This window comes from Nomascus leucogenys, chromosome 15 (assembly GCF_006542625.1).
Source record: "Nomascus leucogenys isolate Asia chromosome 15, Asia_NLE_v1, whole genome shotgun sequence".
NCBI lineage: Eukaryota > Metazoa > Chordata > Mammalia > Primates > Hylobatidae > Nomascus > Nomascus leucogenys.
In genome coordinates, this window is record NC_044395.1 from 70,823,756 (window position 1) to 70,851,641 (window position 27,886).

Here is a 27,886-nt window from a genome sequence, read left to right on the forward strand (position 1 = left end):
TGACCAGCTGACAACCGCGGTGCCAAGCCAAAGCAGAGGACACTGGTCAGTTCTGTCTGAGGTGGTTCTGGTCTCCAGTGAGTCTAATCTTTATGTCTTACAAGAGACCCAAATGAAAACCATAATGAGGGCAAACGACAAACTGGAAAAAATTGTGACTAACATGTTTTCATAATACACTGACTGACAGGAAAATTACTTTGAAAAATGTGGTCTATTTTGATATACAGTACCAACTGTAATATCTCCTAATTTACAATCCAGAGCAAAAAAACTATCACAGAAAGAGGAAGCTTTCTAGTTCTGTGAACAAAATACTTTATTTAACAGTATATTTTTAAAATTAATGACTGTCTAAATAGAGAGGATCATGGCAGATGGGAGGCAGGACTAGATTGCAGCTCCAGACAGAGCAGCATGTGGAGGCTTGCATTGTGAGTTTCAGCTCCAGATCAACTGCAAGAACAAACCAGCAATCTGGAGAGGACCCACAGATCCTCCGAAGGAAGTGAACTGCTCCTGTGGGATTCCGGAGACACCCCAAATACTGTCAGTGCCCCAACTGCGTAAGTGGGAAAGGGAGACCCTCCTCTCCCGAACACACACCGGAGAAGCTGAAGGTCTGTTTGTGGGCGAAGTTTCCGACTTTACCTAAAGCTGAGTCAAGTTAGAGAACCAAGCGAAACACAGCGGTAGAGAAAGCAGCAGAAAGGCCCTGGGAGCTTGCTGGGTCCCAAAGCAGCCCATTCCTGCCTGGCACCACAGGGATCCCTCGGGAGGGTGGCTAGAGGAGCAGCGGGTAAAACTCCACAGGGAGAAGTAATTCTCTAGCTGACTTTGTAACTATTTGAATGGGGTGAGAAGCCCGGGGGGTAGTGGGGGGCTGCAAATCCAGGTTGCAGACTTCACAGGCAGGGGAAGAACTAAAGCACTTTGCTTTCACAGCTGGGAGGCGGATAGCCTCGGGCAAGTTTTCAAGCCCGTCTGGCAGCCCGTCTTGCCCTCCACCTGGAAACAGACTCAGGGCTACTGGGGGGCACAGTGGGAGAGAAACTGGCCCTTCTGTTTGCGTGGGAGCTGGGTGAGGCCTGTGACTGCTGGCTTTCCCCCACTTTCCTGACAACTTGCATGACTCAGCAGAGGGAGCCATAATCTCCCTAGGTACACAACTCCAGTGACCTGAGAACCTCACCCCCATCCCCCACAGCAGCCACATCAAGACCCGCCCAAAGAGAATCTGAGCTCAGGCCTAGCTCAGTCCCAGCCTGATGGTCCTTCCCTATCCACCCTGGTAGCAGAAGACAAAGGGCATATAATCTTGGGAGTTCAAGGGCTCTGCCCACCGCTGGTCCCTCTCCACACTACTACACCTGATGCTTTGTGGAAGGCACCACCTCCTGACAGGAGGCCAACCAGCACAGAAACAGAGCATTAAACCACCAAAGCTATGGGCCCTCATGGAGTTCACTGCACCCTCCGCCACCTCCACCGGAACAGGCACTGGTATCCACAGCTGAGAGACCCATAGACTGTTCACATCACAGGACTCTTGTGCAGACAATCCCCAGTACCAGCAGCCTGGAGCAGGGTAGCCTTGCTGGGTGGCTAGATCCAGAAGAGAGACAACAATCACTGCAGTTTGGCTCACAGGGAGTCACATCCATAGGAAAAGAAGGAGAGAGTACTACACCAAGGGAACACTCTGTGGGACAAAATAATCTGAACAACGGCCTTCAGCCCTAGACCTTCCCTCTGACAGAGCTTACCCAAATAAGAAGGAACCAGAAAACCAACCCTGGTAATATGACAAAACAAGGCTCTTCAACATCCCCCCAAAAAATCACACTAGTTCACTAGTAATGGATCCAAACCAAGAAGAAATCCCCGATTACCTGAAAAAGAACTCAGGAGGTTAGTTACTAAGCTAATCAGGGAGGGAGCAGAGAAGGGCGAAGCCCAATGCAAGGAAATCCAAAAAATGATACAAGAAGTGAATGGAGAAATATTCATAGAAATAGATAGCTTAAAGAGAAAACAATAAAAAATTCAGGAAACTTTGGACACACTTTTAGAAATGGGAAATGCTCTGGAAAGTCTCAGCAATAGAACTGAACAAGTAGAAGAAAGAAATTCAGAGCTGGAAGACAAGGTCTTTGAATTAACCTAATCCAACAAAGACAAAGAAAAAAGAGTAAGACAATATGAACAAAGCCTCCAAGAAGTCTGGGATTATGTTAAATGACCAAACCTAAGAATAATCACTGTATCTGAGGAAGAAGATAATCCTAAAAGCCTGGAAAATGTATTTGGGGGAATAATTGAGGAAAACTTCTCTGGCCTTCCAGGAGACCTAGACATCCAAATACAAGAAGCACAAAGAACACCTGGAAATTCACTGCAAAAAGATCTTCGCCTAGGCACATTGTCACCAGGTTATTCAAAGTTAAGACGAAGGAAAGAATCTTAAGAGCTATGAGACAGAAGCAACAGGTAACCTATAAAGAAAAACCTATCAGAGTAACAGCAGATTTCTCAGCAGAAACTCTACAAACTAGAAGAGATTGGAGCCCTATCTTCAGCCTCTTCAAACAAAACAATTATCAGCCAAAAATTTTGTATCCAGTGAAACTAAACATCATATACGAAAGAAAGATACAGTCATTTTTCAGACAAACAAATGCTGAAAGAATTTGCCATTACCAAACCACCACTACAAGAACTGCTAAAAGGAGCTCTAGATCTTGAAACAAATCCTGGAAACACATCAAAACAGAACCTCTTTAAAGCATAAATCATACAGGACCTATAAAACAAAAATACAAGTTAAAAAGCAAAAACAAAAAACAAAACCAAAGCCCACAGGCAACGAAGAGCATGATGAAAGCAACAGTACCTCACATTTCAATACTAACATTGAATGTCATTGAATGGAAATGACCTGAATGCTCCACTTAAAAGATACAGAACTGAAGAATGGATAAGAACTCACCAATCAACTATCTGCTGCCTTCAGGAGACTCACACCTAACACATAAGGACTCACATAAACTTAAGGTAAAGGGGTGGAAAAAGGCATTTCATGCAAATGGACGCCAAAAGCGAGCAGGGGTAGCTATTCTTTTTAGTTGTTTTTTGTTTTGTTTTGTTTTGTTTGAGATAGAGTCCTGCTCTGACATTCAGGCTGGCATACAGTGGTGCAATCTTGGCTTACTGCAACCTCTGCCTCTCAGGTTCAAGTCATTTTCCTGCCTCAGCTTCCCAAGTAGCTGTGATTACAGGCACTCATCACCATGCCTGGCAAATTTTTGTATTTTTAATAGAGACAGGGTTTCACCATGTTGGCAAGGCTGGTCTCAAACTCCTGACATCAGGTGATCCTCCTGCCTTGGCCTCCCAAAGTGCTGGGATTACAGGTGTGTGACACCACGCCTGGCTGGGTAGCTATTCTTATATCAGACAAAACAAACTGTAAAGCAACAGTGGTTAAAAAAGACAAAGGGGCACAGTATATAATGCTAAAGGCCTTCTCCAGCAGGAAAATATCACAATCCTAAACATATATGCACCTAATACTGGAGCTCCCAAATTTATAAAACAATTACTAATAGACCTAAGAAATGAGATAGACAGCAACACAATAATAGTGGGGGACTTCAATACTCCACTGACAGCATTAGACAGGTCATTAAGACAGAAAGTCAACAAAGAAACAATGGATTTAAACTATATCTTGGAACAAATGGACTTAACGGATATATACAGAACATTTCATCCAACTACCGCAGAATACCCATTCTATTCAACAGCACATGGAACTTTCTCCAAGATAGACCATATCATAGGACATAAAACAAGCCTCAATAAATTTAAGAAAACTGAAATTTTATCAAGCAGTCTCTCAAACCACAGTGTAATAAAACAGGAAATCGACGCCAAAAGGAACCTTCAAAACCATGCAAATACATAGAATTTAAATAACCTTCTCCTGAATGAGCATTCAGTCAAAAACGAAATCAAGATGGAAATTAAAAAGTTCTTCCAGCTGAATGACAATAATGACACAACCTATCAGAACCTCTGGGATACAGCAAAGGCAGTGCTAAGAGGAAAGTTCATAGCCCTAAATGCCTACATCAAAAAGTCTGAAAGAGCACAAACAGACAATCTAAGGTCATACCTCAAGGAACTAGAGAAACAAGAACAAACCAAATCTAAACCCAGCAGAAGAAAGGGCATAACCAAGATCAGAGCAGAACTAAATGAAATTGAAACAAAAAAAAATTACAAAAGATAAATGAAACAAAAAGCTGGTTCTTTGAAAAGATAAATAAAATTGATAGACTATTAGCAAGATTAACCAAGAAAAGAAGACAGAAAATCCAAATAATCTCACTAAGAAATGAAACTGGAGATATTACACCTGCACCACTGAAATACAAAGGATCATTCAAGGCAACACCTTTACACATAAACTAGAAAACCTAGAAGAGACTGATACATTCCTGGAAAAACACAACCCTCCTAGCTTAAATCAGGAAGAATTAGATACCCTGAACAGACCAATAACAAGCAGCAAAATTGAAATGGTAATTAAAAAATTACCAACAAAAAAAAGTCGAGGACCAGATGGATTCACAGCAGAATTCTACCAGACATTCAATGAAACACTGGTACCAATCCTTTTGGCACTATTCCACAAGATACAGAAAGAAGGAACTCTCCCTAATGTATTCTATGAAGCCAGCATCACCCTAATACCCAAACCAGGAAAGGACATAACCAAAAAAGAAAACTACAGACTAATATCCTTGATGAACACAGATGCTAAAATCCTTAACAAAATACTAGCTAACCAAATCCAACAACATATCAAAAAGATAATCCACCATGATCAAGTGGGTTTCATACCAGGGATGCAGGGATAGTTTAACATACAAGTCAATAAATGTGATATACCACATAAACAAAATTGAAAACAAAAATCACATAATCATTTCAATAGATGCAGACAAAGCACTAGACAAAATTTAGCATCCCTTTATGATTAAAACTCTCAGCAAAACTGGCATATGAGGGACATACCTTAATGTAATAAAAGCCATCTATAACAAACCCACAGTCAACACAATACTGAATTGGGAAAAGTTGAAAGCATTCCCTCTGAGAACTGGAACAAGACAAGGATGCCCACTCTCACCACTCCTTTTCAACATAGTACTGGAAGTCCTAGCCAGAACAATCAGACAAGAGAAAGAAATAAAGGGCATCTAAATCGGTAAAGAAGAAGTAAAACTGTCACTGTTTGCTGACGGTATAATCGTTTACCTTGAAAACCCTAAGGACTCCTCTAGAAAGCTCTTAGAACTGATAAAAGAATTCAGCAAAGTTTCTGGATACAAGATTAATGTACACAAATCAGAAGCTCTTCTATAAACAAACAGTGACCAAGCAGAGAACCAAATCAAGAACTCAACCCATTTACAATAGCTGCAAAAAAGTTAAAATACTTAGTAATATATTTAACAAAGGAGTTGAAAGACCACTACATGGAAAACTACAAAACACTGCTGAAAAAAATCACAGACGATGCAAACAAATGGAAACACATCCCATGCTCATGGATGGGTAGAACCAATATTGTGAAAATGACCATACCACTGAAAGCAATCTACAAATTCAATGCAACCCCCATCGGAATACCATCATCATTCTTCACAGAATTAGAAAAAACAATTCTAAAATTCATATGGAACCAAAAAAGAGCCCGCATAGCCAAAGCAAGACTAAGCAAAAAGAACAAATTTGGAGGCATCACACTACCTGATTTCAAACTATACTATAAGGCCATAGTCACCAAAACAGCATGGTACTGGTATAAAAACATAGACCAATGGAACAGAATAGAGAACCCAGAAATAAACCCAAATACTTACAGCCAACTGATCTTTGACAAAGCAAACAGAAACATAAAGTGGGGAAAGGACATCCTTTTCAACAAATGGTGCTGGGATAATTGGTTAGCCACATGCAGGAGAATGAAACTGGATCCTCATCTCTCACATTATACAAAAATCAACTCAATATGGATTAAGGACTTAAAACCTAGGACCTGAAACTGTAAGAATTCTAGAACATTGGAAAAACCCTTCTAGACATTGGCTTAGGCAAGGATTTCATGACCAAGAACCCAAAAGCAAGTGCAATAAAAACAAAGATAAATAACTGGGACCTAATTAATGAGCTTTTGCACAGCAAAAGGCACAGTTAGCAGAGTAAAGAGACAACCCACAGAGTGGGAGAAGATCTTCACAATCTATGTATCTGACAAAAGACTACTATCCAGAATCTACAACAAACTCAAACAAATCAGTAAGAAAAAAAACAATCCCATCCAAAAGTGGGCTAAGGACATGAATAGACAATTCTCAAAAGAAGATATACAAATGGCCAACAAACATATGAAAAAATGCTCAACATCACTAATGATCAGGGAAATGCAAATCAAAGCCACAGCGCGATACCATCTTACTTCTGCAAGAATGGCCATAATCAAAAGATAAAAAAACAGTAGATGTTGGAGTGGATGTGGTGAACAGGGAACACTTCTACATTGCTGGTGGGAATGTAAACTAGTACAGCTACTGTGGAAAATGATGTGGAGATTCCTTAAAGAACTAAAAGTAGAACTACCATTTGATCCAGCAATCACACTATGGGGTTTACCCAGAGGAAAAGAAGTCATTATTCGAAAAAGACACTTGCACATGCATGTTTATAGCAGCACAATTCACAATTGCAAAATCATGGAAGTAACCCAAATGTCCATCAATGAGTGGATAAAGAAACTGTGCCAAATATATATATATATACATATGCATACATACACATACACATATACACACACACATACACAATGGAATACTGCGCAGCCATGAAAAGGAATGAATTAACAGCATTTGCAGTAACCCAGATGAGATAGGAGACTATTATTCTAAGTGATGTAACTCAGGGATGGAAAACCAAACATTGTATGTTCTCCCTGATACGTGGGAGCTAAGCTATGAGGACGCAAAGGCATAAGAATGATACAATAAATTTTGGGGACTTGGGGTGAAGAGTGGGAGGGAGGCGAGGGATAAAAGACTACAAATATGGTGCAGTATATACGCTCGGGTGATGAGTGCACCAAAATCTCACAAATCAACACTAAAGAACTCACTCAGGTAACCACGTACCACCTGTACCCCAATAACTTATGGAAAAATAAATAAATAAATAAAATTAATGACTGTCTAAATAAATACACTTACTTACATTTTTGAATAGTTGCTCAGCAAGTTCTCTGACATGCTTTATCATCTTCACGGGGTTATTTTCTTCAACTTTAATTCTCTCTACTTCAAAGGCTACCAACTAGGAAAAAGAATCAAATGGCAAAACATCAATTCCAAAACATGCCAAATTCAAAAACTGTGATAATTTCATACAATTTGCAAGCCAAAAAAATCCAACATATACATTATTTTTAAAACAAAATATTTTAGGTTTTGGGGTTTCACCTCCATTCTGGGGTTACAGGGTCAATCAAACCCTTGAATTGTCTAGTGGTCCCTCCCTGAGGATTTAGGGCCCTATTTCTTCTAGGGAAAAGTCATTTCTGGAAGTCAGAGAGACCCTGTCATTTCACAGGCCTCAGTCAGGGAAATTCAGACAGTCAGAAAGTGTCTACACATTTCCTTAACTCACAAAACATGAACCAAATGTTCAAGTCAGGATGCTCAGACTCTAGTCCTAGCTCTGCTGACAGTGTGTGATCTGGGACAAGGCACTTAAACTCCTGAGCTTCAGTTTTCTCATCTCTAAAATAAGATGGAAGAACAAGATGACCCTTAGACTCCTTCTAGTTCTCAAACTATCTCTTTATTAACTAATTTACTGGGAGAACTGTGTGAGTTTGTATACTTAGGGTAAAGAAAATAAGGCTGACAGGAAAAAAAAATTGTGGGAGGGTAAATAGATGGACGACAAAAATAAAAAGGTACAATATAGGATTCTTCTAGGAACTAATAGATTCACTGCATAGGCGTATAAAACTATGGCTTATCTATTCTAGGCCAGGATAAAGAAAGATTGTCAAGGGCAAACATTCTTTTCATTCTAAGACATCTGTCTGATGGAAGTGTGAGGACAAGGCCATGCACAATGCAAGCTGCCTCTCAAAACCCCCATAACACCCCATTGTGGTAGGCTGCCTTAGGCTAAATGAAAACAAGGATCACTTTCCCAGGAGCAAATGCTATTTTTCAACCAAAGCACTCCCATGCAAACCACTAAAGAGGGTAGAATGAGAAATTATTTAGTTCTGATGGCTCATTTTTCTTAGGCTCTTGACTGATATATACATATGATTAACTGGCAGTCAACTAACATAAGTAAGACACCCAAAGTCACCACTGTAGGCCAAACAGAACTGGATGAACACTAACGGGTGACTCAATAGCAACCTCGGACAGAGTCCTTGCCTTATCATTGTTTCCAATCTAGAGTATATTTGTACAAACAATAAATGAATAAAAAATAAGTTACCATATAAAGTTAGAGACATAAAATGAAGCCTAATGCAGTCGAGTGGCTCTCAGAGTCAACGACTTTGGGAGAGTTTGGAAGAGATGGTGAGATAAGAGCAGAGTATGAAGAACAGAGGAGGGCACTCCAAGCAAGGGAAAGACCTACAAAAATAGAGGCTGTGGCAAGCAAGTTTTCTGCAAGTAACTAATCTTGCTTTTTAGTTGTGATGAAGCTGTCAGAGGAAGATAAATTTGAATAGAAAAGAAAGAGTATATAAACCAATGTTACTATTCGTAAAGCTTCAAAGACTAACAAAATGTAGGTGCTAGAAAAGACCTTGGAGAGCATCTATTTTAATCCCATAAAATATTATGTTATGAATTACTTAGTACAGAATCTAAAGGCTGATATGTTAGTAGAATCAATAACCAATCATATTATATGGTAGTATTAGAGAATCAATGACCAATAATTGATTAGAAGAAATTGTCCACCTCAGGATGTTTCCTAAATCTTAATATGCTTTGTGTTTTTAATTAAAGCATCTGATGCAGTAAACATATTCTACACAGAACTAAAACATGTGCCTCTTCTTTAAAAATTCTTACCTGTGAATACTTCAATATCTTTACAAAAAATAAAAGATCCTTCTCCTCTGAACCAAAGATATTTAAGACATTGATTCCTACCTTCTCTATATAAAAGAAAATCACCAGAAGCAAAACATGACCACTACCACGATTCTCCAATATCTTGGGTTCTAGGAGTGTTGTTCTTTTATAGATTTCAAGAAACTTTTTACATTTTTGATTCTAATACAGTACTCTTTCAAAAACTGAAATGAGAATAATATTCTTGTTCTATCCACCAGAGTGGGCTGCTGTGAATATAGAGTTAAATGATAAAAGGAAAGATGCTTTTAAAAAAGAGCACAATAAATGCAAAACAGCATCCTTATTTTGAGTCACATCTGCCCTATTTCTCCCTTTATATGGCTAATTCCTTGAAGATAGAGACAAAAATCTGTTTTCCATAGATTTAATGTCTCCTAAGACAGGTAGAGAAATGTTGATAATTGATTAGTGAGAATGCCACAAACTTAAACTATGGCTCTATGATTCTGATAGACTAAATGTAACTCCAGTTTGAAGTAATTTCAGCTATCTTAGCTTCAAATTAGATCTTTCTCCCTAAAACACTGACAAAAGAATTACTGTATTAGGGCCTTTAAAAATAAGACTTCTATTTATACAATCACTGTTAAATTTTCAAAAATATTTTAAACAACTATTTTTTAAAATGTAATATTTTAAAATATGAGTAGCTTTTGGAGTATGAGTGGTTTTCGGTTACATGGATGAATTACATAGTGGTGAATTCTGAGATTTTGGTGCACCCATCACATGAGTAGTATACATTGTTCAATTATTTAAAATTCAGTTGTTCAAAAATTGTACGTATTTCCAAGGCATCATAATTTTTTGTAATTTTTATAATCCACATTAAAATATCGAGATTTAATAAGCATAATAAATAACATTGGGATTATTTAATACCTAATTTATATTTGACTATATAAATATGAAAAATGTTACTTTTTACTTTTAACTACTAGTCTAATTATGTCTATAAATAATGCCTTCATTTAATAAGAACTATACCTCATCAAAGAGATCACAAGATCTATAAGGAGGACCTCTTTCTGAAACAAAACCTGCAAATGCCATTCCGTTGAGTACTTTAGTAAGGAAATCATTCTCGACCAAACCACGCTGCCCCAAGAATGCTGTCTGTGAAAAAAGAAAATGTGAAATAATAATTTGTCACTTGGTAATGGACAAATGGTCAAAACAGAAATACAATAAAAAGATCAAAGCCTATATAAATCCTTTCATGTATACATATGTGTTGTCATAAAATATATTTCTCTCAAAGAGAGTTATTCTGAAATGCTACATATATTGAAAAGAATAAAAATGAATCTGTCTACATGTCAGGAGAAGAAATCAGAAATTAACATTCAATTTTAAAAGAAAAATTGATTTAAAGTTAACATATTCTAAGACATTATGTGAGTTCCATATTATTATTAAGAACTGATATCTAACCACACAGAGATTTTAAATAATCACATTTGATAAATCAAGGTCAAAACAAATGGCTAGGAAAAAAAAACAAGTAGTTTTATTAAATTAGAATATATTTTTTGGACAGATACAATATAGTACTCTATCTTACCTTGTGGAAATGTATTACTGGCTCTGCATGAATTCTTATAAGTTGCAGGCAGGATCTATATCCTTGGAAGAGTTGTGCAAATAATCTAAGGAAAACTGCTCGCACCTCTTTATCCTAAAAATATAAGAAGAAATGTTAGGTAATTTAACTTTTTAAAAACAAATGAAATATCGAGTCAAAAAGGTGAAAAGGGCATATATTGCAAGTCCTTTGATTTTTATATCCACCAAAACAATTACAGTCACAACCAAATATAAGAAGAAAAAACTCTCAAGACTGTATTTAATCCAGCTTTTATTGGAATCACAGTTTAGAACTGTAAGGAAACTTACAGATTCTGTTAGTCAATGCCTTACTTAATTGATCTGGAAATGAAGGTCAAGAATGCTTAAGTATATGTGTTCGGCTCCCTGAGGTTCCTTATTGGCTACAAAGCCCACTGCTAAGAAATGCACTGAGCAAAATAAAAAAGGGGCCTCTGTTATATACGTAACCTTTTATGGCTTCTAATTGGAACTATTTTCATCCACACACTCTTCAAACTTGATTCTCTCCTATAACCAACATTCTTTATATCCATTCTTGTAAGCATCTCTTTTGTTTTTAATCCTTGCCTGGCCGTTTCAATTTGATGCTTGGCACAGTTTTCCAGGCTATAATCTAGGCTCTGATTTTCTGTCCTACACTTAACTCATGCCTCCTCAGGGCAACAATCTTAGCCCTAGTGACCTCTTGCCCAGTGCACTTCCCTGTGGCTCCTCCTTGAGCAGGACATAAGGACAGTCAGTGGCAAGTCTCTTAATTTCCAATTTGGGGCACTTTTTACTCTGCTGTCCATCTAACTCTAACTTCACTTAGCTTCTTTAATAACCCTACAAATAAAAGTACAGCTCTCTTTAACAGCATTAAATTTAAATATTAAACTTCTTACCAGCATTTTTGAGTGTGATAAAGCTGTTCGTGGAGGAGGAAAAGCATGATCTGCTACTTCCAAATCTGGGTGTAAAATCTAAAGCAAAAAAATTTTGTTATGTAAAATATCATAATATCAATGAAATCTATTATTGAGACATTAAGATGAAAATGTCAGCATTTAAATAATTATAATTATTTACTAATGAAACAAAGCTTATATACTTGTGTGTCGATGCTCCCAATCATCCATGAAATCTAGTCTCTTTTTGGTCTAGTTTGACAATACCTTATGCTCCTATTTCTTTTTTTCTTTTCTTTTTTCTTTCTTTCTTTTTTTTTTTTTTTGAGACCGAGTTTTGCTCTTGTTGCCCAGGCTGGAGTGCAATGGCGTGATCTCGGCTCACTGTGACCTCTGCCTCCTGGGTTCAAGTGAGCCTCCTGTCTCAGCCTCCTGAGTAGCTGGGATTACAGGTGTGCACCACCACACCCGGCTAATTTTTTGTCTTTTCTTTTTTTTGGTAGAGACGGGGTTTCATCATGCTGGTCAGGCTGGTCTCAAACTCCTGACCTCAGATGATCCACCCTCCTCAGTCTTCCAAAGTGTTGGGATTACACGCATGAGCCACCGCACCCGGCCCTATGCTCCTATTTCTTATTCACAGTACATTAAGTAGCACCTAATCCACCATTGTGCTTAGTAACTGTAACAATATGTATACTCAGTTTTACCAAAAAGGAATCTTACACATTGATCAAATTTGGTGGCACGGGTGTTGCAGGTTTAGGTATATGAGTATGCAGCAGAACCCTTACCAGGAGCCATTGGCTTAAGTCGTACAATCTTAATCTTTGTTAATTTTGCTACTTAACCCCTAAATAACTATTCATATCACTAGTAAGTAACCACACATAAGATTTAATCACTATAGGAATTCTAGAAACATTAAACTTTCTTCAGTCATTCAAATACCACCTTCTCAGCTTTTGCTATATCTATATACCATCTATGCAATTATATAGTTAATATTTTTCTTTAAATTGTCTTTAAATCAACTCACCTTCTTTTTTTGTTTATTTTGTTTTTTGAGATGGAGTCGAGCTCTGTCACCCAGGCTGGAGTGCAGTGGCACAATCTTGGCTCACTGCAACCTCTGCCTCCCAGGTTCATGCTATTCTCCTGCCTCAGCCTCCTGAGTAGCTGGGATTACAGGCATGCGCCACCACGCCCAGCTAATTTTTGTATTTTTAGTAAAGATGGGGCTTTTCACGATGTTGGTCAGGCTGGTCTCGAACTCCTGACCTCATGATCTGCCCACCTCGGCCTCCCAAAGTGCTAGGATTACAGGCATGAGCCACCGCACCCTGCCAAACTCACCTTCTTAAACCTAGTATTTTCTTAGATGATAGTTGAGCAATGACAGGTTCTATATGCTATTTTAAGTACACATTATAATAAAAACATAATTATTAAAATAAAAAAGGTTGACCACATATTACCCCAAATCATCACCATGCTTCATTTTGGCAAACAATCACCTAGTCATCTCTGTAAAAACATTCATCCTACAGGTAAAGACCAGGAGACAGCCTAGAGATAAAAATGTGATTCTCAATAATACCAAGTGGCAGAACACAGACTGGAATTCAGGTATCCTGTATCCCACACTAGTGTCTTTTGCACTCTATCACATCTTGTATTTCAGATTACAAATTATATTAGGAAAAGTCAGTCTTCTCTAACTGTTCCCATTTCATAGTTACCACCATGACAACAAAAAGACTAACACAAATTTGAAAGTTTTCTGAGAATAAAATCCCTCCTGGTAATCCTAGGCTTCTAAGTTTCTATTTAAGAGGGAAAAAATGTTTTAAATAGCCCAGAATAAAATATTCTTAAAGTAGAATATTAAGGCCTTAGTTCTAGTGATATCTTGAAAAGCAATGCAGAATTTCTACAGTTCAATTTTCTGATGATAAGCACCTAAAAGGCTATCAGTTTTGAAAACAAAATACTGTTTTCAAAATTCAGCTAAGGTAAAATAACTGCAAAAAAAATTTAAATTTGTTTCAATGAGAAAAACCAAGCCACATGATTTTTAAAGCTTTATTTGGCTAGAATGTAGGGTATACTTCTCCTTCTTTGGTATTTCTATTCATATGGCATTAAGAATGGAATGTTGGGCCAGGCACGGTGGCTCACGCCTGTAATCCTAGCACTTTGGGAGGCTGAGGCAGGCGGATCACGAGATCAGGAGATCGAGACCATCCTGGCTAACACAGTGAAACTCCGTCTCTACTAAAAATACAAATATTAGCCGGGCATGGTGGAGGGCACCTGCAGTCCCAGCTACTCGGGAGGCTGAGGCAGGAGAATGGCGTGAACCTGGGAGGCGGAGCTTGCAGTGAGCCAAGATCGCACCACTGCACTCCAGCCTGGGCGACAGAGCGAGACTCCGTCTCAAAAAAAAAGAATGGAATGTTGGACCTTTTATGTATCAATACGACACATCTTTCTGTAATAACCTGAAAGTATTGGCAAGACAATATTACAGTGTTTTGTAGGTACCAAAGCGGAATGAGATGCCAATAGGGAGATTACAGAAGAGAAGCCAACATCTAATAGGGGATCTTAGGGTATCAGGGATTTCAAGGCAGAGCCTTGTTTTCAAAGGTGAATTTCCAATACCTAGGACAGTACTAGGTCCTGTATGCTGAATGAAGGAAGGAATGTAGAACAAATATTCAGTTAGGATCCAAAATATATGCTTTAGATAACTACCTAGTAAATGAAGAATTCTAAATACTGTATGAGATTATGTTCATGTTTCAAATATATAGCTCTCTTTAAATTAAAGTAACAAACTGCATTGACAAACATTTTTAATTTCAGCTATCTTAGCTTCAGATTTAAATAAAGAGAAAGTTACTATTACAAAAATATGTCATACCAAAGAAAGAGCTGATTGAGTCTGATGTAGAAGTGGTTCTGGGAGGGACGAGAGGTGAATACATTCAGGAATTTTAATAGTGCCTCCATCCAAATCTGCTATGATTACATCTAACTGAAAGAGATAAAAAAAATTAACCTATAATTACCAAAATACATATGTTGTTAAGCAAATTATTTTTCCCTTGACTAATTCAAAACGAGAAGAATCAGATGTGGAAGAGACTCTTGTTTGTCCATAGTAATAGAATTCTGAGCTAACAAGTTCCCAGCTACCCTGTATTTCCTAGTTTCCTTTGAAATTAGGTGTGGCATGTGGCTAAGATTCTGCCAATAAAACATGAGAAGTGACATGTGTTTTCCTGTCCTTCAAGATAGGGGATATGTAAAGCTCTCCTATGCTATCTTTCCTTTTCCCTTAGACTGAAATTATTAACTGGCAGCAAACCAGCTTTCAGCACACACATGATGACAATGCCTGGGAGGATTCTGTTGGAGAAACAAGAAGGATGGAAGCTTGGATCTTGAATGACTTCATAGAGCAAACTGGTCTGGCATAATGGAACACCTCTATGGACTGCTGCATGAGTGTTCAATAACACTTTATTTTGTTTGAGCCATTGCATTTTGTTCTGATTTTACTATATATGCTGCTGCAGCAAGCACAGAGGATTGCATTTTAGACACTTTATTCAAGTAGTTTAGTAATATTCTAAAAAGATTGGTATTTATTACAAGAATTAACAATTAGTATACATCAAAAGGGTGCTGTTTAGCCACTTAGAAAAAGCTGATTTTTAGCATTTTACAAAAGTCTATTTAAAAATAACTTACATAAAAGTGTAAGAGAAAACAACCAAGATGAGTGAAGTTGTTGTATTGACAATATTATACTTCCTTCTAATTTATTCATTACGATTTTAAGAAATTTGCATTTGGCAACACTTGGTTTGTCCTACCTCCAGCAACTGTTTTTATTTATTTATTTGGCAACACTTGGTTTGTCCTACTTCCAGTGACTGTATGTATGTACGTATGTATGTATGTATGTATGTATTTATTTATTTTTGAGACGGAGTCTTACTCTTGCCCAGGCTGGAGTATAGTGGTGCAATCTTGACTCACTGCAACCTCCACCTCCCAGGTTCAAGTGATTCTCCTGCCTCAGCCTCCCGAATAGCTGGGATTGCAGGCATGCACCACCACACCCAGCTAATTTTTTGTAGTTTTAGTAGAGACAGGTTTTCTCCATGTTGGCCAGGGTGGTCTCAAACTCCTGACCTCAGGTGATCCGCCTGCCTTGGCCTCCCAAAGTGCTAGGATTACAGGTGTGGGCCACCGTGCCCAGCCTCCAGTGACTGTTTATATTTAGCAGAAATAAAATTATCTACAAACCAGGTGGATATGCTTCTAATTAGTATTAATTAGGTTTTATTAAATGTTTATTGATTTATACATATATTTATATGGTGATACCAAAATTAAATAGGAACTAAGTATCAATATATAGTTAGAAAGAATGATGACTATACGAATGAAAGTCCTGCTTATAATTATAATGTTGAATAATATTTTTTTAGTTTAAACGACACCTCTGATTTGGTTACAACTGTAATTACTTCTTTGCTGGCATTTAAAACTAAAACAGAAGTAGAATTACAAAATCTTAGGGATCTGTGGATCACAGATGTTATGCAGCCTAACTTTACAGTAAAGAATTTTTCTCAGACTCCCTGAAAAGTGTCACGTAATCTTTTCCTTACACTCTACTTACAGTGCTTGAGAGTACACTCCTCATCTCACATAAGGAAATCCATTCTATAACCAGGCAGTTCTAATTGTTGGAAACACTTTTACTGGACAGAAATCTGTTTCTATAGCCACTTCATCCACTGATTTTATTTCAGCCTTTTAGAGTTACAAAAAATGAATCTCAACCCTTCTTCTATGACAGTAACTTAAATACTTACCTTTACCTATCAAATAGCATCAGATTATTACCTGAGAAAATTTCCTTAGGCCCTTACAGAACATAGTTTCTAAGTACTTGATAATCCTGGATGTCCTTTTCTGATGTGCTTTATTTTGTTACAGTCCCTCATAAAGTGTGATACACAGAACTAAATGAATTATTCCAGAACTGGCTTGAATACAGAGTATACTTTTGCTTCTTCGGTATTTCTATTCATATGGCATTAAGAATACAAAAATTTTGTGGAAGCTCATACCAAACTTCTGTTCCACTAAAACTCTTCCCTCTTTTGCATATGCTTTCTGCTTTGTTAGTTATCAGGAATTTGGTATCAAGACACATCTCACTTCAAAATATAAATCAATTATACACTAATATCAGAAGTATAAATAGAATATTAATTTATCTTTTGTCATACGTAAGATGAATAATAAAGATAAACAATGTACCAAAAGAGGGATATTTAAAAATATTAATAAATTCCTTTATAAAGCCTCCTATACTTGCTATATGGCAAAATTAATATACAGACTTTTCAATGATATTTTTCTTCTATCCAATCTTTTCTATTGGAAATGCTACAGATCTGAAAATAGTGATTAGTTGAAATGTTATAGGACCCAAAGAAATATGATAAACTTCTGGACTCAAAACTGGAAACTTTAAAGATGAATACTTACAAGTTCATGGATATCAGTTTTAAAGATAGAATGTACTCCAATAATGAAAGGTGTTGGGGAACTTAGAACTTCCAGTAGCTGAGCCGGGAGAATAGGGATATAAGGATAACTGGAAATAATAAAAATATGGTCAAATATATTTTTCTTTAACATAAACATATTTTCTTTCATGTTTATGCTGCGTAAGTTTTATATTACCTATGTTTAGAAATTATCAATAATGTTTTCATGATTTTTAATACTAAAATTTTGGAAAAAATGATCTAAAAATCTTCATGTGAAAGATACAATCAGATATAAGACATAAAGTAAATGGAATCCAAGCCTGCTTCCTTAACCTTTGTTTCTTCTAGGCAAGCGGTCTCTTTAGGTCTTCTAATACTGTTTGAAAGCATTTTTCCTTACATAGAAACCGGACATTAGACAGTAACACTGACTCTCTGATAGGGCCTCCCCTCTCAATAAGAGGCAATGATTTATCTATGTAAAACAAGCATTCAACACTTTCTATACTTGATTTTTGCATTCAATAAGAATGGCAAAAAAAAGGGGGGGACAATAATTCTCTATCTTATCTAAAAAGTTAAGAAAAGCACCTAAATTAAAAATTTTTTTTTTTTTTTTGAGATGGAGTCTCACGCTGTCGCCCAGGCTGGAGTGCAGTGGTGCGATCTTGGCTCACTGCAAGCTCTGCCTCCCGGGTTCACGCCATTCTCCTGCCTCAGCCTCCCGAGTAGCTGAGACTATAGGTGCCTGCCACCACGCCCGGCTAATTTTTTCTATTTTTTTAGTAGAGACGGGGTTTCACCGCATTAGCCAGGATGGTCTCAATCTCTTGACCTTGTGATCTGCCCACCTTGGCCTACCAAAGTGCTGGGATTACAGGTGTGAGCCACTGCGCCCAGCCAAAAAAATTTTTTAAAGAAATTCTGGAGAGAGTCTAAAATTTTATCTAGTTTATATGAACTAATTTCCCAGATGTTATGATTATCAATTGATTAAACAGTGTATTAGAGGTATAATATTCTAGTTACAGCACTATTAGTCATCACTGTTTAGATTTTTTTGTTTTTTAGTTTTTATTAGGAAAAAAATTTTAACATATCCCATAAAAAAACAGAGGAAAAAATTATAACGAAGCCCTGCAGTAATTGTCAACTTTGAGAATTACCAGTGCATGGCTACATATATATTTCTACCTACTTTTTTTCTCTCTACTGTATTATTTTCAAGCAAATCCCAGATGTCATATTGTTTACCCATATAATACTTCAGTGGGTATCTAAGGAAGATAAGAGCTTTTTATTAATAGAATCTCTATCATTATAACTTCTAAAAATTAATAATTCTTTAATATCAAATAGCATTGACTAGACATTTATGCCAATTGTGTTAAAAGACAACTAAAAGTTGCTGACAATACTATTCAAATTAAATATTTTTACACTAATCAACATTCAGTAATGGACAACTTGGAAAGTCTCAAATTCTAGACTAGATTTTATCAGAACTATGACTCATATAACAGCATAACTTTGTGAAATATCCCTATGTGGTTCAAAACCATTGTGCCATAACATTGTGACTTGTCAACAATAAGTGATATGTAGTTTAGGAATAAATAAAATTAACAAATGAAAACCTCACCTATATTTAAGAGGAAACATTAAAGATTCCAGGGCTCTACAAGCATCGCTAAGTCTCTGGAAACTTGCAGAATGGAAGAGAACCTTATTTTCTGTGAGGACTGCACAAAACAGGCTGAGGACATTTTGAATTCCTGAAAATATAAGAGCAAGGACTTACAAATGCATTTAATTTTATATGTGTTGTCAACAATCATAGACAGTATACACGGAAAGAAAAAGCCAGTAATTTCGGACTCTCTGAAGGAAAATACTTGGTTAAACTGTAAATTCCATATAATCTATGAGTATTTGTTTTCCCAAACTTTCAGTTTTGCCTTTATTCTTCAAATCAGGTAATACTCATTGAACATATTAGTTGTTTGGAAACACTATTACCTTCTTTTCAATTTCATCTCTAAGGCCTGTATTTAGGTTCCTGTTTTAGAATGCTAGCATTGTTCTAAAAAACTAACCCCTGCAGAGTCTATTTGTTTGACGTTAATAATACTGCACCAGCTTTGTTGTTGTTGAAATTTGCCTACTATATCTTTTCTCATCTTTTAATTTCAACCTTTCTCTACTTCTTGTAAACAGCATACACAAATGCTCCGCAATTTAATGATAGGGTTACATCCTAATAAACCCATTGTAAAGTTGAAAAATCTTAAATTGAACATAAATCAGAGACTGTCTGTAACTGAAATATTTCTAATCCAGTCTGACAACCTTTGTCTTTTAACTAGTTCACTTAATCCATCTATACTTATTGTAATTATTGACATACACTATATATAGAGATACATGTGGTATCTTATTTTATGCTTTTTCTTTTTCTTTTCTTTTTTTTTTTTTTGAGACGGAGCCTTGCTCTGTCATCCAGTCTGGAGTGCAGTGGCACGATCTCAGCTCACTGCAAGCTCCGCCTCCCGGGTTCATGACATTCTCCTGCCTCAGCCTCCTGAGTAGCTGGGATTACAGGTGCCCGCCACAATGCCCAGCTAATTTTTTCTATTTTTAGTAGAGACGGGGTTTCACCATTTTAGCCAGGATGGTCTTGCTCTCCTGACCTGGTGATCCGCCCACCTTGGCCTCCCAAAGTGCTGGGATTACAGGCGTGAGCCACCGCTCCCGGCCTGGTTTTTGTTTTTTCTATCTTTTTTTTCTTTCTTTTCAATTTCTCCTGTCTCTTCTTTCATCCCCTCTGTTAGTATGGTATTTATAAACTCTTTTTCTATTTTTTTTAGTGTCAACTCTAGAAAATACAATATACATACTTATGAAATTGAAGTTAAATAAACATATCATTTATTTTCTCCTGTTTATTACTGAACCAAATTATCTTTCTTTATATCACTTCAACTTTAATCATACACACCCAGTAAAGCAAGAGTCCCCATTTGTTTTCTCAAGGTAAAATACTATATTTTCCCTTTATCATAGCTTATTTCTTCTTGTGACATGCAAATTTCCTTAGTCTATTATTAATTGCTATTCCCTCTTATCATTTCCAACTTATCTCATGTGATACATCAGAATTTTTAGTTCAGATTTTAATCTTCATTCATTTTGACTAACGTAATAGTTTCATAAGTGATTTTCCTAATACAGTCCTTATTCCCTTCAAATCTACCCTCCAGATAGTTTCTAGAATAATGTAAAAAACTAAATAATGATTAAAGAAATCTAAATACAATTTTCAAGCGGTTTTTAAAATTCATATTAAATCCACAAGAATAAATGTTACAAATTTTACAAAAAATATTCTTTTAGATTTAACATGAATTTTAAAAACCCACTAAGGTTTTGGTACACTTAAACAACAGTGGAAATGAATGAGCTAGTATTATATGTATCATCATGACTAACTCTCCCAAGTATAATACTGACTGAGGGTAGTAAGGTGCACAATGATTATATAGCTGTGAAAAGAAAATAAATCTCAGGACCCCCAAACCACCAAGCCAAAGGGAAGTCAAGCTAGGAACTGCACCAGGAAAACCTACTTCCATTTTATTCCTAAATAAGATAGCTACAAAAATTAAAAAAAAAACAAAACACTACATACCTCCCATACCTCCCTCACAATTTGCCCACAAGGAAATTCCTTGTGGACAAAGGACAGACAAAACTCAAAGTCATCCCTGTATTCCAGTGAGACAAATGCATATCTGATTGCTTCCTCTGCCCTATTGTTTCACTAAGCCAGACTTAAGCTTAAGTGACTATTCCTCTATCTTCCTCTCACATGTAAATTGTATATTCAGTAAAAGGTTAATCAGAGACTCAAAAGAATGCAACCTTTTGTCTCTTATATACCTATGACCTGGAAGCCCCCTCTCTTGCTTTGAGCTGTCCCACCTTTCCAGACCGAACCAATGTACATCTTATGCATATTTATTGATGTCTCATTGTTATAGCAGGTAGCTAGCCAGACATGAGCAGGGAAGGAGAGGATCCCCCACCCCCATGCCACCACCAGGAATGTCGGGTAACCATCAGGTGATGGTCAGGTGATTATTAAACTGTCTCTCTAAAATAATAATTGGTCATAGCTGATGCCACGGAAAGACAGTCTTCCAATAGACAGAAACATCTGAAACTGGTGATCAGCAGCTTCCTGATAAAATCTCAGGAGGTGGCGAGTGGGCTCACGCCTCTGTAGTAAGAGGCAAAATGGCAGAGTTTAACTGGTATATGACCCTCTAGGAACATTTGGACTGGTAAAGGAAGAAAGCCTCCAGTGAGCATGCATACAATTCCAGTAAACACACTGCACATGTGCCCCCTACCAAATGCTGACAGGCCTTTGTGCATGCGGAGTGCCCACCCCAAGGGAAGAATCCGGGGAGGGGAGATGCAAGATGCCAGACACATGACAACATATAAAATCCCGAATCAAAGCTCAAACAGTGCACTTGATCTCTCAAGTCGTCTGCTTCGCCCTCTTCCAAGTGTACTTTACTTCCTTTCATTGCTGCTCTAATGCTTTTAAATAAACTTTCGCTCCTGCTCTAAAATTTGCCTTGGTCTCTCACTCTGCCTTATGCTCCTTGGTTGCTTCTGAGGAAGCAAGAATTGAGGTTGCTGCAGACCTCTATGGATTTGCTGCCAGTAACATACTTTGGTGCTGTGATTTGGATACATTCCCTAATGTTAACATACTTTGGTGCCACGTGACTCAAATATGCTTCCTCAGTGGTAAGACATCTCTATGCCTCAACTTCTTTGGCTGGAGGTGTTTAACCCCTGTAAACAGTTTCGTTTGCTCTTTTTATTCTTCTGCTTACTAACCAACCCCCAGAACAATTCTTCTCAGCCACAGTGGCTCTGTTCCCCAAGCTCATCTCTCAGCTCCTGCTCACAGGGGTAGGAAGGACCTTGGAGTCCTTCCCAGGTAAGATCCTTGACCTGAGACACAATGGCTCTCCTAGACAAGAGGTTCATGAGAGTGGTAGGGCTAAAGCCTAAAACCATGCAATGTCTGGGGTTTCCTCTGCTTTTTCAACTCAAATTGGCTCTTTCCCAAAAACCCACACCACCTATTCTCCTGTTTTCTCTGTGTGTATTCTGAAATGGCCTTGTACACCCTCTGGACCGTCCACTTCGAGGCAAGTCAGCCTATTCTGCTTTCACTTTGCATGCCATGTAACTGTCATTCGTACACCCTCAGCTCTTGCTGAATTTGCGCAGCAGCAAAAACATGGGCTCCCTTGTGGATATCTAGAGACTTACACTAGTTTTTACCTTACCAGCTCAGATGACCTCTAATCCTTCCTGTCTGTTGGCACACTGCCAGGTCAGACACTAATTGGATCCCCAGTCAGCTCCTTATGACTTACCATATGCTTTTTGTTCCTGTTACAGTCCAGGGCTGAGTTTTCCAGTGGCTTTTGAAGTAGTTTTCCACCCGCATAGGAGCCGTTTAAGGACCCCATCTACTTGCTTTTTTTGAGTTAGCACCCCTTCGGGAGGAGGGGAAATTCTTCCTTTCCCATTTGTGAGTTCCTACATCAAGCCCTAAGTCCTCCAGAGGTTACTACTTTATGTTAAGAAGACAAATAAACGTTGCCCTCTCAAATCCAAGGGATGCTGTTTTTGGAAGCATAAGAAGGCTTTCCATGATTATTCCTCTGGCTTCCTCCCACCTTCTCCTGGAGCTTCCATTTCTCTAATCACTTCCATGCCCTTCTCAATATTCATCAAGACCTTGAAGGTCATATTTGAAGGGAGGGAAGTTCAGCCCCCTTGCAGTAGTTAGCTGAAAAACAAACTTCTTGTCTAGTTAGAGAACAAAGGAAATGGGAATCTGAGAAAAGGGATAATCATTTTGTTGCTAGAATTGTCCAAGTGAGAGTCACTGGAAGGTCATGGAGGCAAGAATACAGGATGGCCCAAGACCGTCGGCACAAGAGACCCATAGAACAGAGACGAAGGCTGGTCCTGGGTTAATAGATTATCATTGTAACAGAGATTAAGGCAAGGTTAAGGGTACATGGCAAGACCAGTTCATTCCGGAACCCCACGGATGAACAGGAGAGGGCTTTCTGTTCTCTCTGGTATCTCCTCTGTGAAAAGAGGGTACGGAAGTTAAGGGTACATGGTAAGATCAGCTCATTCCAGAACCCTAAGGACAAATGGGGGACGTCCTATTCAGGATAATAGGAAGAGAAGACGCTTTCTTTTTTCTTTTTTTCTCATCTATTCTCTCTTCACAGATGGGTAACTGCATCTTCATACCACAGGACATGCCCCTCAGATGCATTCTCAAGAACTGGGAAAAGTTTGACTCCAAAACCCTAAAAAGGAAAAGGCTAATATTTTTCTGTAACACAGCCTGAATTGAATACAAACTCAAAGACCAGGAATCTTGGACAGAAAACCAAAATTTTAATATGATCTATCAACTAGATTTACTTTGCCACCAGCAGGGAATATGGATAGAAATCCCCTATGTACAGGCCTTCATAGCCCTATGAAACAACCCTGACCTTTGTTGGGCTTGTAAAATGGATCTAGTGATGATAGCTGCCATAGTCAGGCAGCCCCCTCTGGCTGGTTCGGGACACTCCTTGTTGGGTTTACCCTGGTTTCAAGCCCCAGAGGAGCAAAAGATGATGGCTCAAACCCTACTGCCCCTTCTACCTCATTATATTCAAGTCTCCCAGGCCTGGAGCCCCTCCATATCCAGGGCTATCCTCTGGACACCACCCTCTTAGGTCACGCCCCCTTCAAGAGGTCAGTAGCCCCAGTGGACCCACTAGAAACCAGACTCTATTCACTATGTAAGGCCTGAGCCAAATTACAACAGAACTAGGGGAGTTTATGGAGGACCCTGACAAATACATCAAAGGGTTCTGTAAACTGGGATTAACATTTGAACTCACTTGGAGGGATTTCTCAGTCATACTAGGGCAAATTCTGTCTAAGGGAGAAAGTGATTCCATTATGGAGGTGGCCCAACAATTTGCAAATCCAATGCATATGACTGACCCCGGTGGCTACCCTGTAGGAGCCATCACAGTTCCCCAGGTTGATTCCAATTGGGATTACAATACTCAGGGAGGTATATGGGGAAGAAACCACATGTTCCTCTGGTAGAAGGGATAAAAGCTAGCAGAACAAAGGCTGTGAACTATAATACAATGGCCTTAATAGATCAAGGCCCTCTTGAAAACCCCATCACTTTCCTAGAGAGGCTACAAGAGGCCCTAGTGAAACATACTAACCTAGACCCAGAGACATCAGAAGGGCAACTGGTCCTACAGTACCATTTCCTAACTCAGGCAGCCCCAGATATTCAGAGGAAACTCCAAAAGCTAGCACTGGGCCCCAATACCCCTATGCCTGACATTCTCAAAACAGGTGCCTTGGTCTTTTACAGCAAGGACCAGAATGAAGAAGAAAGCGCTCAGGAAAAGGAGAGGCAAACGGAAAAGTGGCAGCTCCAACTATTGGCTGTCTTACAAGTCCACCAGCTCCCTCCAATTTGTCCTAGGAATATCTTCCCAAATAATTGCCATTGGTGTGAGAAGCCAGGACACTGGAAGGCCAACTGCATCAATGGGACAGATGGGAAAAAGCCTTACATGGCTTGCCCCCTCTACCACAAGCTTGGCAACTGGAAATAGGACTGCCCTGAGGGCTGGAGGGCTCCTAGGAGAGAATCCTTGGCCTTGAGCTGAAGGGGGCCTACAGTCCAGCTGGCTCCCAGATCAAACATCACTATTGAAGGGACAGAGCCAAGTAATGCTTTGCATGTGGCAGGTAGGACTATAAGTTTTCTTTTGGACACTGGAGCAGCCTACTCAATGCTTACCTCTTTTCCTGGGCAATTATCCTCCAAATCCTGCCAGATAATGGGGATAAATGTGGTGCCCATAACCAGGAGGTTTACTCCTCCTTTGTGCTGCCTATCTGGGGGAACTGTCTTTTCTCATTCATTTTTAGTGTTGCTAGAATGTCCCATACCCCTTTTGGGTAGAAATATTTTATTTAGACTAGAGGCTCAGTTAACCTTTCCTCCAGGGCAGACATCCCCCTTTCCAACTGCAATCTTACGCCTCAAGGAAACCACACACAAGGATGAACTGCCCATGGACTGTCTCATTAATCCAGAGGTCTGGATATGTTCCTATTGTCATATATAACATCTAAATATGTTACAACTGCAAAACAGTTAAAATTATTGCTTTCTATATATTTTTATTTATTATACTTTAAGTTCTGGAATATACGTGCAGAACGTGCAGGTTTGCCAAATAGGTATACATGTGCCATGGTGGATTGCTGCACCCATCAACCTGTCATCTACATTATGTATTTCTCCTAATGCTATCCCTTCCCTACTCTCCCCACGCCCCCCACAGGCCCTGGTGTATGATGTTCCCCTCCCTGTGTCCATGCGTTCTCATTGTTCAACTCCTACTTATGAGTGAGAACATGTGGTGTTTGGTTTCCTGTTCCTGTATTAGTTTGCTGAGAATGATGGTTTCCAGCTTCATCCATGTCCCTGCAAAGGACATGAACTCATCCTTTTTATGGCTGCATAGTATTCCATGGTGTATATGTGCCATACTTTCTTTATCCAGTCTATCATTGATGGAAATTTGGGTGGGTTTCAAGTCTTTGCTATTGTGAACAGTGCTGCAATAAACATACGTGTGCATGTGTCTTTACAGAATGATTTATAATCCTTTGGCTATATACCCAGTAATGGGATTGCTGGGTCAAAAGGTATTTCTGGTTCTAGATACTTGAGGGATCATCACACTGTCTTCCACAATGGTTGAACTAATTTACACTCCCACCAAGAGTGTAAAAGAATTCCTATTTTTCCACATCCTCTCCAGCATCTGTTGTTTCCTTTTTTAATGACTGCCATTGTAGCTGGCATGAGATGATATCTCATTGTGGTTTTGATTTGCATTTCTCTAACGACCAGTGATGATGAGCTTTTTTTCATGTTTCCTGGACACATAAATGCCTTCCTTTGAGAAGTGTCTGTTCATATCCTTCACCCACTTTTTGATGAGGTTGTTTTTTTCTTGTAAATTTGTTTGAGTTTTTTGTAGATTCTGGATATTAGCCCTTTGTCAGATGGATAGATTGGAAAAATTTTCTCGCATTCTGTAGGTTGCCTGTCACTCTGCTGATAGTTTCTTTTGCTGTGCAGAAGCTCTTTAGTTTAATTAGATCCCATTTGTCTATTTTGGCTTTTGTTGCCATTGCTTTTGGTGTTTTAGACATGAAGTCTTTGCCCATGCCTATGTCCTGAATGGTATTGCCTAGATTTTCTTCTAGGGTTTTAATGGTTTTAAGTCTTACATTTAAGTCTTTAAGGCATCTTGAGTTAATTTTTTTAAAAGGTGTAAGAAAGAGGTCCAGTTTCAGTTTTCTGCATATGGCTAGCCAGTTTTCCCAACACCATTTATTAAATAGGGAAACCTTTCTTCATTGCTTGTTTTTGTCAGGTTTGTCAAAGATCAGATGGTTGTAGATGTACGGTGCTATTTCTGAGGCCTCTGTTCTGTCCCATTGGTCTATGTATCTGTTTTGGTACCAGCACCATGCTGTTTTGGTTACTGTAGCTTGTAGTATAGTTTGAAATCAGGTAGTGTGATGCCTCCAGCTTCGTTCTTTTTGCTTAGGACTGTCTTGGCTATATAGGCTCTTTTTTGGTTCCATTTGAAATTTAAAGTAGTTTTTTCTAATTTTGTGAAAAAAGTCAATGGTAGCTTGATGGGGATAGCATCGAATCTATAAATCACTTTGGGCAGTATGGCAATTTTCACGATATTGATTCTTCCTATCCATTAGCATGGAATGTTTTTCCATTTGTTTTTGTCCTCTCCTATGTCCTTGAGCAGTGGTTTGTAGTTCTCCTTGAAGAGGTCCTTCACATCTCTTGTAAGTTGTATTCCTAGGTATTTTATTCTCTTTGTAACAATTGTGAATGGGAGTTCACTCATGATTTGGCTGTTTGTCTATTAGTGGTGTATAGGAATACTTGTGATTTCTTTATGCTTTTTTAAAAACTAAGAGAAGAAATAAAAAAATACACATATAGTCTATTTACCCACAGATTTGCCATTTCTAGTGTTGTTTGTTTATGTGAAATCAAGTTATTAACTGGTCTCTTTTTCCTGCAGTCTTAAGGATTTCCTTTTGTTTTTATTTTTTATTGTTTTTTTGAGACACGGTCTCACTCGATCACCCAGGCTGGAGTATAGTGGTGTGATCTTGGCTCACTGCAACGTCTGCCTCCCAGGTTTAAATGATCCTTCCACCTTAGCCTCTGAAGTAGCTGGGACCATAGGTGTACGCCACCACATCTGGATAATTTTTGTATTTCTTTGTAAACATGGGGTTTTGCCATGTTGGTTGGGAACTCCTGGGCTCAAGTGATCCACCCACCTCAGCCTCCCAAAGTGTTAGGATT

The 27,886-nt window shown here is 38.4% G+C and overlaps 1 protein-coding gene across 6 annotated transcripts in view; it reads right to left on the reverse strand.

Annotated features, from left to right (window-relative positions):
* The window catches only part of SBF2 (SET binding factor 2), a 530,998-nt gene that overhangs the window by 216,419 nt on the left and 286,693 nt on the right, over positions 1-27,886 (reverse strand). For all 6 annotated transcript variants that reach the window (XR_004026025.1, XM_030794550.1, XM_030794549.1 and 3 more), the window contains 7 exons: positions 18,968-19,100; positions 17,321-17,429; positions 14,670-14,783; positions 11,738-11,815; positions 10,807-10,920; positions 10,230-10,358; positions 7,315-7,413 (listed from right to left, as the gene is read on the reverse strand). Coding sequence is in view for 5 of the 6 variants with exons in the window: in XM_030794550.1 (XP_030650410.1) it covers positions 7,315-7,413; positions 10,230-10,358; positions 10,807-10,920; positions 11,738-11,815; positions 14,670-14,783; positions 17,321-17,429; positions 18,968-19,100 (776 nt within the window). In the remaining variant the exon portion in view is untranslated. The remainder of the gene's footprint in view (positions 1-7,314; positions 7,414-10,229; positions 10,359-10,806; positions 10,921-11,737; positions 11,816-14,669; positions 14,784-17,320; positions 17,430-18,967; positions 19,101-27,886) is intronic.